The following is an 18,818-nucleotide window of genomic DNA, read 5'->3' on the forward strand; positions in this document are numbered from 1 at the left end:
CATTTGCCTTTTTCCAATCATCTGGGACCTCTCCTGATCAAGAGTTTTCAAATATAATGGCCAACAGCTCTGCAATCAGATCAGCCATCTCCCTCAGCACCCAGGGATGAATTAGATCTGGCCCCTTGATTTGTGTATGCCCAACTACTCCAAATAGTTTTCCAAACGTGTTCTTTCACTACTGAGGGCTGATCACATCCTCCACTTACTGTGTTGCCCATTCAGCAGTCTGGGAGCTGACCTTCTCTGTGAAGATCGAGGCAAAGAAAGCATTGAATACTTTAGCTTTTTCCACATCATCTGCCACTAGGTTACCTTCCCCCCATTCAATAAGGGTCTCACTCTTGTTGCTAACATACCTGTAGAAACCCTTCTTGTTATCCATCATATTCCTTGCCAACTGCAATTCTAACTATACTTTGACCTTCCTGATCACACCCCTGCATTCTCAAGCAGTGTTTTCATACTTTTCCCTAGTCATCTGTCCAAGGTTCCACTTTTTGTTAGCTTCCTTCATGTGTTTAAGATCAAAGATTTATCTGTTAAGCCAAGCTGGTTGCCTGCCATATGTGCTATTCTTTCTTCACATTGGGATGGTTTGTTCCTGTGCCCTCAATAAAGCTTCTGGAAAATACAGCCTGGATTCCTTTCCCTTTCATATTAGCCTCCCAGAGATACTGCCTATCATTTCCCTGAGGGAGTCAGAATCTGCTTTTCTAAAATATTTAGGGTATGTCTACACTACCCCGCTAGTTCGAACTAGCGGGGTAATGTAGGCATACCGCACTTGCAAATGAAGCCCGGGATTTGAATTTCCCGGGCTTCATTTGCATAAGCCGGCCGGCGCCATTTTTAAATGCCGGCTTGTTCGAACCCCGTGCCGCGCGGCTACACGCGGCACGGGCTAGATAGTTCGAACTAGCAAGCCATTCCGAACTATCTGTACGCCTCGTGGAACGAGGTGTACAGATAGTTCGGAATGGCTTGCTAGTTCGAACTATCTAGCCCGTGCCGCGTGTAGCCGCGCGGCACGGGATTCGAACAAGCCGGCATTTAAAAATGGCGCCGGCCGGCTTATGCAAATGAAGCCCGGGAAATTCAAATCCCGGGCTTCATTTGCAAGTGCGGTATGCCTACATTACCACCCTAGTTCGAACTAGGGTGGTAGTGTAGACATACCCTTATTCTGCTGCTCTCCTTTCTTTCTTTTGGTGGGATCCTAAACTCAACCACCTCATGGTCAGTGCTGCCTAGGTTGCCACCTACTTCTACTTCTCCTATCTGTGAGCAGCAGGACAAGCGGTTCATGACCCCTAGTTGGTTCCTCCTGCACTGTCACCAGGAAGTTATTTTATCAGCCACCGTTACTAACAACTGCTGGGGTTTCCTGAATGACTTTGTTCTATCAGTGATAAAAGTCAGAGATCTATGCACATCAAGAGAGGGGGCAGTAGTGTGCACTTTAGGATAAAAGCTTGGAGGAAGACGTCCTCAATCAAGTGGAAATGTGACACTACCTTTGGGAAGCAATCAGGTTGTGGTCAGAGTTGCACCTTGTCCTTATAGGATCATGTATAAGAGGTTTCTGATTATAGGACCCTGCAGTGGGATGTAGTGGCCGCCCACTGACCCGAGGGGGAGAACCACCCTAACTACCCACCTGACTGGAAACCAAGAGGCGGGGTCAGGAATATAAAAGGATTGCCAGAGAGGCCAGTGAGGCCCCAGCGACCGAAGGAGCCAGAAGCCTCCCCTGTGCAGCCAAAGGAGGAGCTGGACCCAGGGGAAGCTGAGGACTGGCCTGGGCTGCCAGGCCCACAACTAAGTGACTGCTTCCCAGGCCAGAGGATCCCAAGCAATGGAGCCCTGAGGACTTGCACTGGACCCAGGTACAGTGCGAGGGGGAGTGTGGAAAGAGCCCATGGAAAGCCGACCGCTGTTTGGCTGGGCCAGAGCCCTGGGCTGGGAGGGGCTAGAGCCCGTTCGGCTGGACCAGGGCCCTGGGCTGGGACGCAGTGGAGTGGGTGGACCTACGTCCCTCCTGTCACCCCACTCTTGAGTGGCAGTCTCCCCCTTTGGCTGTTCCAGACCCGCAGCCCACATCTACCAGAGCCCCGCCTGAGCAAGGGGATCTGGCTGGGTGCTCCTATTTGAACTATTTGCCTGTCACCCCATCCTGAACCAAGGCCGGGCTCTGAACTGTTTATTGGCCTGCTGACAGCTATCTGAGACTGTGCACTGCCCCAGTGCTGAAGAGCCACCACTAATTCCCCCAAAAGACTACACCAGGTGTAGTGGGGTGGAATGGCCACCCACTCACTTCAAGGGGGAGGAGCCCTTCCCTGAGCGCTACAGGGCTACACATGGTGGAGAATGTGGGCATGACCCACCCCCTGATGAAAAGGGGTCAGCTGCCACCTGATAGAAAAAAGAAGAAAGAGAGAGAGGGAGATATGGAGCTCAATTTTTTTTTAAAATACCGGACAGCAGTCAGCAGCAGCAACAGCAGCAATTGATACAGCAGCTGGGTGCACAACAGGAGTACCAACAGCTGTTCATACGGGTGATGGGCACTCAGCAGCAGCAGTTCCTCCAAAGACTGGCCACCCAACAATTGTTCCAGCTACAGGACTTCCAGCAGCTGGCCACCCTGGGGTCCTGACCCAACAATCACCTAGGCTGCGGGAGACTCCCTGGTACCAGCTCCAAAATGGGACTGGATGATAACCCCAAACTCTTTTTGGAGATGTTTGAGTGGGTTGCGGTGGTGGCAGGATGGCCACTGGGGCAATGGGTCATCTCCTGTCACCCTACTTATCTGGGCCCACCTAGACAGCCTATTGAAGACTCCCTGTGATGGGATGAAGCAAACCCACACTGGCTGGGGGTACCGGGAACCCAAGGGGGAGGGGAAGCCTGGCAGAGACCTCGCCAGGGAGGCAGCTGGGGGGATAATCCAGACCCCAGTTGGAAGACCGGCTGGGGCCGAGTGAGGTACCGGTGCGGTGGGCACGGAACGCGCTGACAAGGTAGACACTGGGTAGTGATGTCACCCACCGGCTTGGTGGTTGACATCATGAACGCCCAGCAAGGCGGACGCCGGGTGGTGATGTCACCTGCCAGCTTGGTAGGTGACATCATAAGAGCTCTGACGTATGGCCAGGAAGCGGGGGAACCCGGTGTGCGCCAGAAATGGGATGGGCCGTGATGTGTAGGCAGGGTGCGACCTTTCCTTTTGAAATTAAAAGGGCATCCTCCACCCTAGGAGGGAGTGGAAGGAAGGACTCAGATGTGGAGATAGAAAGTGGCCCAGGGCGGGGTCATGGAGCCTGCAAACTGACGTGTTTAGGGGTGACTCTCCCGTCAGCCAGGCCAGGGAGAAGTCATCCCTGTCTTAGGGCCCTGGGCTGGGACCCGGGAGAGTGGGCGGGCCTGGGTCCCCCTACCCCACCGTCCACGGTCAAGTGTCAATTGTGGGGAAGTGACATTGAGAGTGAAATTGACTTTTCGGTACAGATGGTGCCTGGTGTGTAAAAGGGTGATGGTGGTGGTGGGGAACCACAATAAAACGGGCCAACAAGCAGACTCCAAGGTGGTTCTTCTACACTCCCTATGGAGGAGGCCCAAGATTATGGGTTTGTGAAGGCTGCGATCCTGGATGCCTTAGATATCACACCAAATACCTTCCACCACTGGCTCTGGAGTACCAGTTATCCAACCAGCTCAGGAAATTAAGAGTCTCTCCTGGTGGTGGCTGTACCCAGAACAGAGCTCCATCACCGAAACTATTGAGCAGATTGCCCTGGAGCAGTTCATTCAGGTTCTCCCAATGTGGGTCCTTTGGCATTGCCTGGTGATGCTCCATGCCACTGTCACCTTCATAGAGGACTATCTGGCAGCCGATGGGCTCAGTGGGTTAGAGAGTCGTGCCCCCCTCCCCTGAGCAGACCTGCAACCTCCACACCCTCTCAGAGGCCTTGGGAAAAAACTGACCATCGTTTGACACCCCAAGGTCTGGGGTCCAAATCCCAGAGGGGGGTCATCTGACCAGCACCCAGGGATAGGGGATTCTGGAGATGCCCCCCCCCCCCCCGGAAGTGGAGAGGGATGGCAGAACCAACCTGTGAATGGGCACTCCTGACCGGCCCACTCGGAGCTTGGTCCCTGCTTCTGCAGCCACTTGGGACACTTGCAGTGAGATTATCCTGATATGGACTGTAACTTTGGAGGGGTGTGCACCATGGAATCTTGGGCCTGCACACCAGGCCTGCCCAAGCTGACAGTACTGATGAAACTGGGGCCATGGGAAGTGGTCACCCTTTTAAATTCTGGCTGTGGACAAACCTTTGTCCCTGAGGGTATGTCTACACTACCCTCCTAGTTCGAACTAGGAGGGTAGTGTAGACATACCCTGAGGATGTTATCCCCTGGCCAATGGTGACCAATGGAGAGCTCCGACTCCAGTATATTCATGGCGACGTAAAGGCATATTCCTGGACCTGAGTGGCCCTGACCATAAACGGGATAACCAAAGAAATAGTGGAAGGGGTGGGCCCTACCCTAGCCTACCCTGTCATCCTTGGCTGAGACTGGCCTGGGGTTGCAGACCTCCTCCATGGAACCAGTCTTGGGACCCCCATCATGCAGGACACTCTGAAGGGAAGTTGGGGAAGCAGTAGCCAGCCTGCAGTTCGTGGCTGGAAGCTCACCGCCGAAGGTGAAGCAGAAAAGGAGGGAACAGAAGGACCAGAGGAGTCGAGCCAGCCTGGTTGCTCCCCTGGGGAAGACTTAGGGACCGCCTGCCTGGCGGACTTCCCCCAAGATCAGCAGGAGAATCTGTCTTTGCGATTTGCCTATGCGTCAATGTGGCTGTAACCAATCCTCAGGCAGCCGAGCAGTGGCCCTATTTTGAGATGATGTCAGATCGCCTTTATCGTGTGAACTGGGACCCACAGACACAAGAAGTCTGGTCCCAGCTTGTGATCCCTCGCTGCTACTGGAAAGCCGTTATGAGACTCGCCCATGACATCCCTGCTGCCAGCCACGTGGGCCAAGACAAGACCCTGGCATGGGTCCTATCACGATTCTTCTGGCCTGGAGTTTACCAAGAGGTGAAGGACTATTGCACTCCTGCCCTGAGTGCCAATTAGCGGCAGATGCCAGGGTTCCGCAGGCCTCTCTGGTACCTATACCAGTGGTCAGTACTCCATTCAAACGGATTGCCCTGGACCTGGTTGGCCCACTCCAGAGGAGCAAAGCGGGGTTCATATACATCCTGGTCCTCGTGGACTAGGCCAGCGGCTTCCTGGAGGCTAGCCTGCTGCAGAACACCATGGCCCGTACCATCGCCTCAGAATGGGCCTTCCCCAGGAGCTGCTCACAGACCTAGGGACTACTTTTACCTCCCACAGGTTTGTGCACTCCTGGGCATTCAGAAGCTCCAAACCTCGGAGTACCATCCGCAGACTGATGACTTCATGGAGCATTTTGATTGAACACTAAAGGGGATGTTGAGGAAGTTTCCCCCAGCTGAACTGCAACAGTGGGACCAGATGCTCCCCCCCGGCCTTTTGTTAGCCATCCGGGAGGTGCCCCAATCATTGACCCAGTTCTCCCCATTTGAGCTCCTCTATGGTCGCCAGCCTCGGTGGGTGTTGGACTTAATGCGGAAGACCTGAAAGAAGACACCCAGGGACTTCTCCACTATGTTTTACAGTTGCAGAAGTGACTGGATTGGGCCGGGATGCTAGCCTGAGAGAACCTCCAGGTGGCTCAGGCTAACCAAGAATGGTATTATAACCAGGGAACCTAGGAGAGGATTTTTGAGCCGGGAGACTAGGTATTAGTTCTTCTCTCTTCCCAAACCCACTGGAACCCACTCTGGGGCCCCAGGTGCTGGACCCAATGAGAGAAGAAAAAACGCAGCTGGGAGATTTGCTGATCAAGGGTCAGCAAAAGCAGGCGCATTGACTGTTGAAGGCCTTTCGGAAAACACGCTCCCCAGACAGACCATGGCGGTAACACACAATTCAGATAACCCTCAGCCAGGTCATAGAATCATAGAACCAAAGAGCTGGAAGAGACCTTAGAAGGCCATCAAGTCCAGACCCTGCCTAAGGCAGGACCAATCCCAATTAAATCAACCCAGCCAGGGCTTTGTCAAGCCGAGACTTAAACACCTCTAGGAATGGAGACTCCACTACTTCCCTAGGTAACCCATTCCAGTGCTTCCCCACCCTCCTAGGGAAATAGTTTTTCCTAATATCCACCCTGGACCTCTCCCACCACGACTTGAGACCATTGCTCCTTGTTCTGCCATCCGTCACTACTGTGAACAGCTTCTCTCCATCTTCTTTGGAACCTCCCTTCAGGAAGTTGAAAGCTGCTATCAAATCCCCCCTCACTCTTCTCTTCTGCAGACTAAATAGACCCAACCCCCTCAGCCTTTCCTCGTAGGCCATATGCTCCAGCCCCCTCCGCTGGACCCTCTCCAGTGCATCCACATCCTTCCTGTAACTGGGGGCCCAGAACTGGACACAATACTCCAGATGTGGCCTCACCAGAGTGGAGTAAAGAGGAATAATGACATCTCTGGATCATTGACTGGCAATGCTCCTCTCAATGCAACCTAATATGCCATTAGCCTTCTTGGCTACAAGGGCACACTGTTGACCCATGTCCAGCTTCTCATCTACTGTAATCCCCAGGTCCTTTTCTACAGAACTGCTCCTTAGCCAGTTGGTCCCCAGCCTGTAACAATACTTGGGATTCTTCTGTCCCAAGTGCAGGACTTGTCCTTGTTGAACCTCAGATTTTTTGTGGTCCAATCCTCCAATTTGTCTAAGTCACCCTGGACTCTATCCCTACCTTCCAGAGTATCTACCTCTCCCCCTAGCTACGGGGAACAGTAGAAAAAGAGTTCCAGGCAACGCTAAACTTGGGGTATAGAGCCGTCAAAAAGTGAATGGCAAAGTCATTACTTGTACTGAAGCCCAATGGAAGTGTACGATTCTGTATAGGTTTTAGAAAAATAAATGACATATCCAAGTTTTGACGATGCCCTGAACTGAAGAACTCCTAGATTGCCTGGGAATGGCCAATTACTCTAGATTTGACAAAGGCATATTGGCAAATCCCCCTAGACCCAGAGTCCTTGGAGAAAACAGCCTTCACCACACTGTCCAGACTATTCCACTTCGTCCGGATGCCCTTTGGCCTCCACAGGGCCTGGCGACCTTCCAGTGCATGAACGGTCTCCTAAGCACTCATACAGAATATGCCGCCACCTACCTGGATGACGACATCATTTACAGTCACATCTGGGAAGAACATCTCCTCCAGGTGGCAGCGGTGCTTCAAACGCTCTGCCCCTAACCACCCACCTGACTGGAAACCAGGAGGCAGGGTCAGGAATATAAAAGGACTGCCAAAGAGGCCCCAGTGACTGAAGGAGCCAGAAGCCTCCCCTGTGCAGCCAAAGGAGAAGCTGGACCTAGGGGAAGCTGAGGACTGGCCTGGGCTGCCAGGCCCACAACTAAGGGTATGTCTACACTACAAAGTTAATTCGAACTAACAGATGTTAGTTCGAATTAACTTTGATAGGCGCTACACCAGCGCTCCGTTAGTTCGAACTTAATTCGAACTAGCGGAGCGCTTAGTTCGAACTAAGTAAACCTCATTCCACGAGGACTAAGCCTAGTTTGAACTTACTAGTTCGAATTAAGGGCTGTGTAGCCCCTTAATTCGAACTAGTGGGAGGCTAGCCCTCCCCAGCTTTCCCTGGTGGCCACTCTGGCCAACACCAGGGAAACTCATATGCCCCCCTCCCGGCCCCGGACCCCTTAAAGGGCCACGGGCTGGCTACAGTGCCCGTGCCAGGTGCAAGCCTGCCAGCACCCAGCCAGCACACCCTGCACCTGGCACGGCTTGAGCCAGCCACCCGATGCCCCCCAGCCCTCCCCCTCTTCCCGGGACCAGGCTGGCGGCTCCCGGGAGCTTGCCCAGGACTGCAAGAGGCAGGCACCCGCCTGGTCCAGTGCAGACTTCGTGGACCTCGTCCACGACCTCCGCACTAGGCACAGGAAAGCGGCCGTCTAGGGCAGGAGAGCTGCCAGCCTGGCCACCCAGGAGCAGGTTTGCATGAAAATCAAGGTGGTCCACTGAGACCCCCGACCCTGAGCCTTAAGCTTAGAATGGCCGTACTGGGTCAGACCAAAGGTCCATCTAGCCCAGTAGCCTGTCTGCCGACAGCGACCAACCCTAGGGACCCTGGAGGGGATGGACCAAAGACAGTGACCAAGCCAATTGTCTCGTGCCATCCCTCTCCAGCCTTCCACAAACTTTGGGCAGGGACACCACTCCTATCCCCTGGCTAATACCACTCCATGGACCCAACCTCCATGACTTGATCTCACTTCTCTTTAAACTCTGTTCTAGTTGTAGCCTTCACAGCCTCCTGCAGCAAGGAGTTCCACAGGTTGACTATTTGCTTTGTAAAGAAGAACTTTCTGTTATTAGTTTGAAGCCTGCTACCCATTCCTTTCCTTTGGTGTCCTCTAGTCCTTCTATTATGGGAACTAATGAAGAACTTTTCTGTATGCACCCTCTCCACCCCACTCGTGCTTTTATAGACCTCTATCATATCCCACCTCCATCTCCTCTTTTCTAAGCTGAAAAATCCCAGTCTCTTTAGCCTCTCTTCATATGGGACCTGTTCCAAACCCCTCATCATTGTAGTTGCCCTCCCCTCTCCCATCCTGGGCTGGGATGTAGTGGAGTGGGTGGACCTGCATCCCTCCTGCCACCCCATTCTTGAGTGGCAGTCTCCCCCTTCGGCTATTCCAGACCCGCAGCCCACATCTACCAGAGCCCCGCCTGAGCAAGGGGATCTGGCTGGGTGCTTCTATTTGAACTATTTGCCTGTTGCCCCATCCTGAACCAAGTCCAGGCTCTGAACTGTTTACTGGCCTGCTGACAGCTATCTGAGACTGTGCACTGCCCCAGCACTGAAGAGCCACCACTAATTCCCCCAAAAGACTTCACCAAGTGTAGTGGGGTGTAGTGGCTCTAAGTCCTACAGGGCTACAGACCCTAAGATTGGACACTCTCCTGGTAGAAGTTATTGCTAGTAGAAGCTATCTTGTAGAGAAGATAGATCAGGAAGCACATGGTCAGTGGTTCAAAAGGTAATTCCATGAGTCTGGAAAGGAGAACATTGAGGTTCTAGAGAGATGAGTTGGTTTGACAGATTCTATCCTCAGGTTTGCCAGACCTAATTTTTTCTCCTTGTTTCCCAGGCTTCTTGCATTTGTGTACAGACACCTTAGATGACTAGCTGATCACCCTACTTTCTCCGTAGTGATCAGGGGTACTCCTATGTTGCACCTTCCTCCTTGTATTTCTTCCCAATATCCCACTTCTCCCAGGGCTTAGGTCACCATCCCCTGACAAACATAGTTTAGAGCCCTCCTCCCTAGGTTTGCAAACCTGCCTGTGAAGATGCTCTTCCCTCTCTTCATTAGCTGGATGCCATCTCTTCCTAGCAATCCTTGTGCCTGGAACAGCATCCCATGGTCAAAGAATCCAAAGCCTTCTCTCCGACACAACCAGTACAAGTTCCAAAAGTTGACGATCCCAACCTGGACTTTTTCCTTCAACAGGGAGGATGGATGAGAACACCACTTGTGCCTCAAACCCTTTGATCCTTCTTCCCAGCGCTACATAATTTGCAGTGACCTGCTAACGGTCATTCTTGGCAATATCATTAGTTCCTATATTGAGAAGTAGGAAGGGGTAGTGGTCCAAAGGTTTGATTAGTGTCAGAAGTCTCTCGGTCATATCCTGAATTCTAGCTCTAGGTACGCAGAACCCTTCAAGGTTCCCAGTCTGGACAGCAGATGGATGACTCGGTCCCTCTTAGGAGGGAGTCCGCAAGCACCCCCATCACCCATCTCCTTCTCTTGGGAGTGGGGGTTGTGGAACCCCCATCCCTATGACTATGAATCCCATGCCTTCTGATCGTTGGAGTCTCCGTCAGATCCCTTCTTTCAGAGGCCTCTGCCAAAGTGTTTTCCACCATAGTAGCTGTGCAGAGAGCTTGAAAGCAGTTGCTTACCTCTATTGGGATTGGGAGTTCTCTTTCTTCTCTTGGAGGTTATATGCTGTCAGTTTTCTTCCCCATTCTATACTGCCTTCTCTGGTGTTGAGGTAAAAATGGAAGGTTCGAGAATGTGGCCAGCCCCAGAGAGGTGCAGAAACAGGCAGCCTTGTATTGAATATTTTTAACTTTTATTAAAATGCTTTTAACTATAACTTTTTATTTATTAACTTTTTACATGTGTGGACACCAGATAATTATTAACAGTAACAACAAACAAACTGCAATACAATAGAGGAAAATGCCCTGGGGTTTCTCTAAGTCTAAGTAATTATCAATAACAGCCCAGGGATTTTTATCAGTTATATTTACATTAATTTCACTCATGAGGTTTAACATCTATTTAAACTCCTAACTATACTATTTAACAAACTTCTAACTAACTTACTCTTAACACTTTTATTTATCAAACCTTTAACTAACTTTACACAGCAATACTCACATTTATCAGACATACAAGAGACAACAGAGACAACAGCATATTCGTTACGCTCTGCAAAAGATTCAGTAGATTCGGTGAGCGGGAGGGGGTCCTCGGGTGATCAGCCCTCAGAACCTGGCTCATGTTCTGCCTTCCAAGTGTTCAGGAACCCTCAACTGCATGCAGGAGGGGTAGCTGTTTTATAGAGAGAGCAAGAGCTTTCCCGCACCTAGTTGTGATAGGCTTGACAGATTCAGTCTGCCTAGTGACAGGCTGAGGGGGAAGGGGAGGGGGTGAGATGGCCCTTGAGTGGCGCAAACTTTGTATGACCTTTACCTGCCTGGTGTCTTACTCCTGGTTTTTACTGATTTTAAGTCCCATAGTGCAGGATTTTTGGTTTGAGGGGAAGGTAAACTTGGGCTAGGAAGGCTATGCGCACGAGGCCTGGCCAGAAAAGAGCCTGTTTTCACATCTGGTTCTTTAGCATGCTGTGCCTGCAGTATCATATGCTGCCTACTATCATCTTCTCTGATGGAACATAGCAGTTGGTATTTGGGCTTTTAGTCCTTTATCCTTCTCTTCCAATATGGAGACCAGCTTGCACTTAGTACAGATGAAATCACTTCTGTCTTCTGCAAGGAAGACAAAGGTGGCACAACAGCTGATCTTTCACTATCCATTTTGTCTTCGTTCTGAGAGACTCCTCAGCAAGGTTCCCTGAAAGCTGTGTGCCCGCACAGCTGTGCAGGCCTTTTCTGAGCCCCGCACAGAGGGTTCAGAGCTCCCTAAACAGGCAGGGAGCTCAGCTGATTGACTGGGGAAGGGGGTGAGTGGGGCCCTTTCTCTCTGGATGTGGAGAAGAAGCAGAAGCTGCTACTGCCGCTACCACTACCTGCGATACTGACCCCAGCCTCTTCTCCAGACTTTTCCCCTCTTCACCGTCCTGGGGGTTTGTACTCACTGGGGTGAGAGAGTTCTCCAATCAGGGAGGCAGGAAGTACTTGGGGAATCATGTGACCCAGATCATGCTGAAACCGCCACCTGAAGGGGAGAAGGGATGGGTGCTTAATTGCCTGCCACTGGGAAAAGCTGAGTAAGTTACAGGTTCTGTCAGATTGGGTCAACTTCTCTACTTTACTCCCAAATCCTCCCCTGCCCTGTGAACTGCTAGCAGGAAAGCAGCATTACTCCTCCCCCCCGTTCAAAACCAGACACTTGGCAACCGTAATCACCATATACAGCATCCACTGTGAAAGGAATGCTAAAGGAGTAACACTGTTGAATTAGATTAGTTTTGCCCTGTGCAGAGATCCCTTGCCTAGGCCATGGCTTAAGCCTTTTCTCTCTTGCCTGCTGCTTGGAGTTGTTTCTTCCCTTAGGGGTCTGGGTCCTGGATTATTTTTCTTGGCATTTTGCATCTCTAGCCAAGGAGGACCCCTTCTAGTACAAAGGTGCTGTCTCTTGGGAAATGTTTATTCCCAAGGGATAACATCATCACAATCCCCAAATACAAGAATGGGGAGGTCTATTAGGCATAAGGAATAAAGGATAGACACTAAGGGTGTGTCTAGACTACATGCCTCCTTCGACGGAGGCATGTAGATTAGCCAGATCGGAAGAGGGAAATGAAGCCGCGATTAAAATAATCGCGGCTTCATTTAAATTTAAATGGCTGCCCCGATCTGCCGATCAGCTGTTTGTCGGCAGATCGGGGGAGTCTGGACGCGATGCCCCGACAAAGAAGCCTTTCTTCATCGACACAGGTGAGCCTCGTGAAACCAGGCTTACCTGTGTCGATGAAGAAAGGCTTCTTTGTCGGGGCATCGCGTCCAGACTCCCCCGATCTGCCGACAAACAGCTGATCGGCAGATCGGGGCAGCCATTTAAATTTAAATGAAGCCGCGATTATTTTAATCGCGGCTTCATTTCCCTCTTCCGATCTGGCTAATCTACATGCCTCCGTCGAAGGAGGCATGTAGTCTAGACACACCCTAAGGAAAGAATAGGAGAAATTATAACAAATATAAAGCATATCTTTAAAGCTCCCCAACTCTCTCCCAGCCCCTGCCAAGGCAGAATGGGAATGATCAGTTCTGTGTGGCTGATGCTGTACTGCATTTGTTGGCTACCATAAAACTTACAGGCAAAATAAACCTGAGGGCTTCACCCTTAAAGGGTAAGAGAGTACTGAGCAGTGTTCCCGCTAAGCAGAGTTTAATCAGCCCTACCCAGTTAGAGGTTCAGGGCTCCTGCACTGAGCTGACTGACTGGGTGGGGCTGATTAATCACCTGTGAAGCTATGCTGCCCCCAGATTAGAGGGAACACTGGTACTGAAGTCTCCCTGCTCTGGAGTCGAGTGGATAATTCAGCTGACTCTACATTACCATTCTACAGCCATATTGGTGCAGCTATAACACTAGAAAAAGTGCAATAGCAGCCAGAGGCTCCAGTCAGAGCTGGTGCCATGTTACCCAGGTTAACTTTTCCTAGAGATGGTGCCATCACAACAGGAGTGTGGTTAAAACTAGCCCTGCCTGTATGACAGCTTGCCCTGGCAGGATCGTTGCTGATGCAGAGTGGCATTGGCAGGCTGCCTGCTGGAGTGGTGGTGGCTGCTCCCACCGGGGCAGGAGGGAGGTGGCACTGAGCTGTGCCAGCAATTTTTTAATCAGAGCTGTGGCCGCCCAGTCTCGCCCCCCCTTTCCCAAGCAGCCTAGACAGGCCAGACTTCAGCCACTCGCCCAAGGGTGCTGCACCCTGCTCTGCCTCTCCACATGCAGCACCTGTTCATTGCACTGCAAGATGGGCCATTCTCTTAGGCCCCAGAGAGCCCAGGCGAGGGCTCCCTTCAGTCTGGCCAGCAGCTCTATTTCGGCAGAGAACGGGGATGGGAATTGGGTGACATTCCCTCGGGCTGCCTCTTGGGGAAGGGGAAGCCTTTCGGCAGACACTGCGAAGTGGAGTTGCGCGGCGCTCCCCGGGGCCCTTGGAAACGGCGAACGCCGCGGTGGGCCGGAGCTTCAGGCTCGACCCGTCTCGAGGCAGCCCTGCCCCCACCCGACCTGGGGCGGGAAAGGCCCCGCGCGCGGCCATCGCCTCAGGCAGCCCCGCCGCCCCCGGCCGCGCCATGGCCTCGGAGGCGGTGCGGGTCGTGGTGCGCTGCCGGCCCCCGAGCGAGCGCGAGAAGGCGCTGGGCTGCCGGGCCGTGGTCAGCACGGACAGCGCCCGGGGCCAGTGCTGCATCCACAACCCGGGCGCCGCGGGGCAGCCCCCGAAGCAGTTCACCTTCGACGGGGCGTACGGCGGGGGCCACAGCACCGAGCAGATCTACAACGACATCGCCTACCCGCTGGTGGAGGTGAGTGCGGCCGGCGCCGGGTAGCCCTGGGGCGGGCTACAGGCGGGGCTGGGCTGCAAGGGGAGCCAGGTTGAGAACCAGTGAGTTATAAGATCCAGAACACATATTCCTGCGCATCCAGAAATCTAATCTATGCTCTCACGTGCCGAAAGTGCCCGTCTGCTATGTACATTGGACAGACGCCTCAGACCCTTCGCCAAAGGATCAATGCCACAAAACAGATATCAGACAAGATCACAAAGAGAAAACAGTTTCTTGTCATTTTAACCAGAAAGGACACTGTCTCAATGACTTAACCACCTGCGTTCTGCTACAAAGACCTTTTACATCTGCACTTGAAAGGGAATCCTCTGAACTGTCATTCATGTTAAAATTTGACACTCTCCGGGAAGGAATGAACAAACACTCAAACTATCTTACCCATTACCAGGATAGCTTCCCCAATTATCACCTCAAATACCATTAGCTCACAGAGGTCCCACTCTCCCCACCTCTAATATCATCAATTCACAGACACTTACCTTCCTTCCTCCCCCCCCCCCCCGCATCCCCCTCCTGTTCTGAAATGTGATTTGTCCTTTTCATATGTGTTCATTTTTTAAATTGTATCCTTTGGTATATATGGTTGTGACTATTTTCTTCCACTATTTGATCTGAGGAAGTGGGTCTGGCCGCGAAAGCTCATCATCTAATTAAACCATCTTGTTAGTCTTTAAAGTGCTACTTGTCCTGCATTTTGCTTCAGCTACCCCAGACTAACACGGCTACATTTCTATCACTATTAACCAAAACATACATTCGATCAGATAGGTAGCAGATGGGCGGAGGAGAAGTGATTTGATTGGTCTAGCAGCAGAAGTAAGATATGCGCGTAAGCCAATAAACTAAAGTTACCCAGTATCTCCACCCATCACCAATTAAACAGGTTCTCGCTAATACAGTTAGTTATTCCTAACCAGCTAAATGAGCCACCATAAACAGGATGGCAGCCCCCAAAATGGACATGTTGCTGTTAGCTTATTAGCTGAAATTGTGATGTCTACTGTGAGATGACTCCATCCTTGTGTTGGCACAGTCCTAGGGATCCAAGCTGAAATCACAGGAGACAGTAAGAAAAACGGAGTAAGGCCCCTCTGGAATGTAGTTGCCAGGGGAACCAGGGTCACGGTAACTGCCTGCCTGTATGCTTCCCAGGCCTAGCCTAATAATTTCGGATTTGAGTTGTCAGTTCTCAGCAAGATACCATGGACTGCCTCAGTTTACCCTACACTTGGAGTGAACCAAAACTGAGCTGGGCTGCTGGCCAGCCTGCTAAAAAACGTACTGGTGGGGGAAATGTGTGCAGTCTTTAGCATTAATCCATAAGCTTTTGCTTATAGGATAATCAACTACACTATTACATCCCTAAGGCATGAAGAGCAGTTAGCTTGGGAGACTGGCAGTGGCAGACAAGGTCTTTTCATCATTTACTGGACAGTTTCAAGTTTTATTAAACAAAAACTGCACATTTTAAACCTTTATTGTTATGATGAAAACTTGTGGAAGGTGACCTCATACAGCACTGTCCCCTGGATTCATAGGTTTGAAGGCTAGAAAGGACCATTGGAATCATATCCAACATGCTAGTCATGTGGCTGTTTGGCTGGTCGAGTGTGACTAGTCCACTATAGAACTAGTTGGACACCCTGGATCTAGTCTGACTTCGTATTTAACATAGGCCATGAAATGTCCCCAAAATAATTCCTCTGGAAGATTTAAAAAAAAAATCAATATTTTGATTTTACAAATTGAAAATTGTGACCCTTGATTAATTGTTTGATGGTTATTTATTCTCAGTTTGAATAAATTAACCCTTATTTCCATCTGAATTTGTCCAGCTTCAACTTCCAGTCAGGGATTGTGTTATATCTTTCTCAACTTGACTGAATAGTCCAACTGCTATATATTTGGGAGAGTTTGTCTCTCTGTGCGTGACTCTGTTCAAGAACTCCTAAACCAGGGGTGGGGAATAACTTTTGATGGTAAGAAATTGGTAAGTGGACAAAGGCCGTATTCTTCCATGATATTAATGGAAGTGCAGGGTCTGGTATGGAGGGAGATTGGAATGGGGGATTGGGATGCAGAGAGAGTGCAGCATTTGGGAGGGAGTCTGTAGTGCAGGAGAAGATTCTGATCTGGAAGAGGAGTGTAGGAGGCATTTAGGTTCTTGGAGGGGGTCGTGACCTGATGCGAGGGACGGAGGAGTGCAAGGGCTTGGGCTGTAACGTAGGGCAGGAGGGAGTTGTAACCTGAGGCAGGATTGGGGGTAAAGAGGATTTGGGTTGTGAGAGGGGCAGAGAGTTGGGGAAGGGTGTGAGTGGAGTGCTATGTGCAGGCTCTTGCCAAGAGGTGCCGTTACTTATGCAGCTCCCAACCAGCAGCCCAGCAGGTCCCTCAGACAGGCTCCTTGCCTACCATGCCATAACATGTTGCTCAAAGTGGCTGGCTCTGTGTGTTCGCTGCCCTTTGGGGCAGCGGGAGGGGCGGGGCAGGAGGGAGGAGGCTCTACATACTGCCTGAACTGCAAGCATGGCCCAGGAAGCTCCCATTAGCCATTCTCTGGCCAATGGGAGCTGTGAGTTTGTGTTGGGGGCAAGGACAGTGTGCAAAGTCTCGCACAAGGACATGTTACACACAGAGAACACATGGCCTCTGCAGCTGACTGCTTTGAGTGGTGTGGGGGCAGGACAGGTAGGAAGCCTGCCTGAGGCTCCTGCTGGGCCATGGGCCTCATCAAGTGGCTTGGCAGGCCACATCTGGATATTTTGCCAGCCTACCCCTGTCCTAAACGGTAAGAGCGAGGGCCATCAAATTCAGTATGCAGCTTCCTCTTATACCTTAAATCAAAGTAAGGTGTTTGGTTGTGCTAGAAAAATGGGATGTACCCGGAATGGGATTGCTTTATATAAAACCATACATAGAGAGACAAAATCACCAGGCTGGTGAAAAGGACTGGCTGGGGGCATACCCCACCTCCCTGTCCGGAACAGCCCCTACCACAAGCCTCCCAGCCCCAAGTACATTTTAGGGAGGGTGGGGTGCGTTGAAGCTCTCCCCCAAATTCATACAGGAATGTTGCTGGCTGTTTCCCCTTCCTCAGAGAGCTGGGGGAAAGTACAGTTTGCTGCATTCCTCACTTTGTCTAGGGAGCCTAGAGGACAGATGAACCCAAATAGGTTATAACCAGTACTTTTAACATTCCAGCTGTGGGAATCATCCCTCCAGATTTCAGTAAAACCAATTAGACTGAATTTATGCTCATGAACAAGTTTTTCCTATTCTTCTTCTTTATTACCTAAGGATCCTGGCATTAGTGTATTGGCAACTCAAGAATTTCTTCCATAGAATCATAGAGCTGGAAGAGACCTCAGGAGGTCATCAAGTCCAGCCCTCTGCCCAAGGTAGGACCAATCCCAATTAAATCAACCCAGCCACAGGGCTTTGTCAAGCCCTTTCTTTTTTCATATCCTTGACTAGTTTCGTACTCAGCATCTTGATTCTGTACTAAATGAATGCTCATATCTTCCATCTTTTACCCTCCCCTTTTGTTATCAGTTTAACGCCCTTTGGATTACTCTAGCCAACTTGTCCCATGAGATTGGATGGCCTCCACCTCAGTAGAAGGGGAAACCTATAAAGCGCCAATCTCGCCACAGAATGTGAACAAATATTCTACTAAATCAAAAGCCTCTATCTCACATCACTAAAGGTATGTATACGCTACAGCTCTATTTTGAATTAACTTATTCGAATTAGTTAATTTGAAATAAGCTAATTCGAAATAACGCATCTAGACCCAAAAACTAATTTGAAATAGTGTTTTGCTCATTTGAAATAGCACGTCCACACTGAGTGGACGCTGGATCGCATTTAAGGGCAGCTGAAACCAGTTCTAGCAGGGCATCAGGTCAGTAGTTGCTTTGTGTGGCTGCTGTCTGAGGCTATCTGAGGCTTGTGCTTAAAGGGATCCCCTCTGGACAGCCGGTTCTCAACTTCCCCGCTTGCTTGCCTACATTGCCAAGGGACAGCAAAGCGTTTTCCTCTCCGCTTGCTTCGGTCGCTCTCGTTTGGGACACCGCAGCACTCATTACCATGGAGCCAGAGATGCCTCTGGGCACTCTGGTGCTCATGCCAAATGTCTTGCTGCAAGCCTCGTGTCGAAGCAAAAACACGCTCCTCTCTGTTTAGGCGGCTGACAACTGATTTCCTTTATTGATCAGTAAAGCAAAGTGAGCCAAACATGGTCCCAGCAAAGTCGGGCCCAGTAAAGCTGCTTAATACAATCAATCCTAGTATCTTTATACCCTTAACCAAACAGTCTGACGTCAGGGCATCCAATTACAGAAATCCTCAATTAAATTTGGAAAAACAAAGCCTTATCAACAAGATGGGGAGGTTCCTCTCCTCTCTGAACCAGCCCAATTAACACATTCCAATAGCCCATCCTGTCTTGGCTTGGCGCATGGGGTGATAGAAAGTTCACTCTGGCCTACGTGCAAAGACAAAAAGCTGAAATGGTTTCTGTTATACAAGATGGCTTCTAGCTAAACATAAAATAGCTTCTACACTCGCATCAACTGCTGGAGGCTTCCTGGCACCTTCTGCTGCAGGCCAGCCCCCTAGCCCTCCTCCTGCCCCCCCCCCCGGGGACCCTGGAGGAACGGCTCCCGGACGCCAGCGTGCCCCACCGCATCTGGCATCTGGACACTCGCAGCAACTAGTGGGACCGCATCTTTCTGGAGCACCGGGGAGACCCACAATGGACCCAGAACTTCAGGATGAAAGAGGACACCTTCCTGGAGCTCTGCGAGTGGCTCGCCCCTGCTCTGCGGTGACAGGACAC

The 18,818-nt window shown here is 51.0% G+C and overlaps 1 protein-coding gene across 12 annotated transcripts in view; it reads left to right on the forward strand.

The window, feature by feature from the left end:
• The first annotated feature begins 1,783 nt into the window (after window positions 1-1,783).
• Window positions 1,784-18,818, forward strand: part of KIF17 (kinesin family member 17) — a 196,009-nt gene continuing 178,974 nt past the window's right edge. For 5 of the 12 annotated variants that reach the window (XR_012897338.1, XM_075906574.1, XM_075906576.1 and 2 more), the window contains exon 1: window positions 13,569-13,936. Coding sequence is in view for 8 of the 12 variants with exons in the window: in XM_075906574.1 (XP_075762689.1) it covers window positions 13,706-13,936 (231 nt within the window). In the remaining 4 variants the exon portion in view is untranslated. Of the gene's footprint in view, window positions 1,890-13,567; window positions 13,937-15,498; window positions 17,685-18,818 lie in introns of those variants that run through there. The other 7 variants (XM_075906580.1, XM_075906579.1, XM_075906581.1 and 4 more) reach the window with 5 other exon arrangements.

The sequence above is a fragment of the Pelodiscus sinensis genome, chromosome 23, assembly GCF_049634645.1.
Source record: "Pelodiscus sinensis isolate JC-2024 chromosome 23, ASM4963464v1, whole genome shotgun sequence".
NCBI classification, from domain to species: Eukaryota; Metazoa; Chordata; order Testudines; family Trionychidae; genus Pelodiscus; species Pelodiscus sinensis.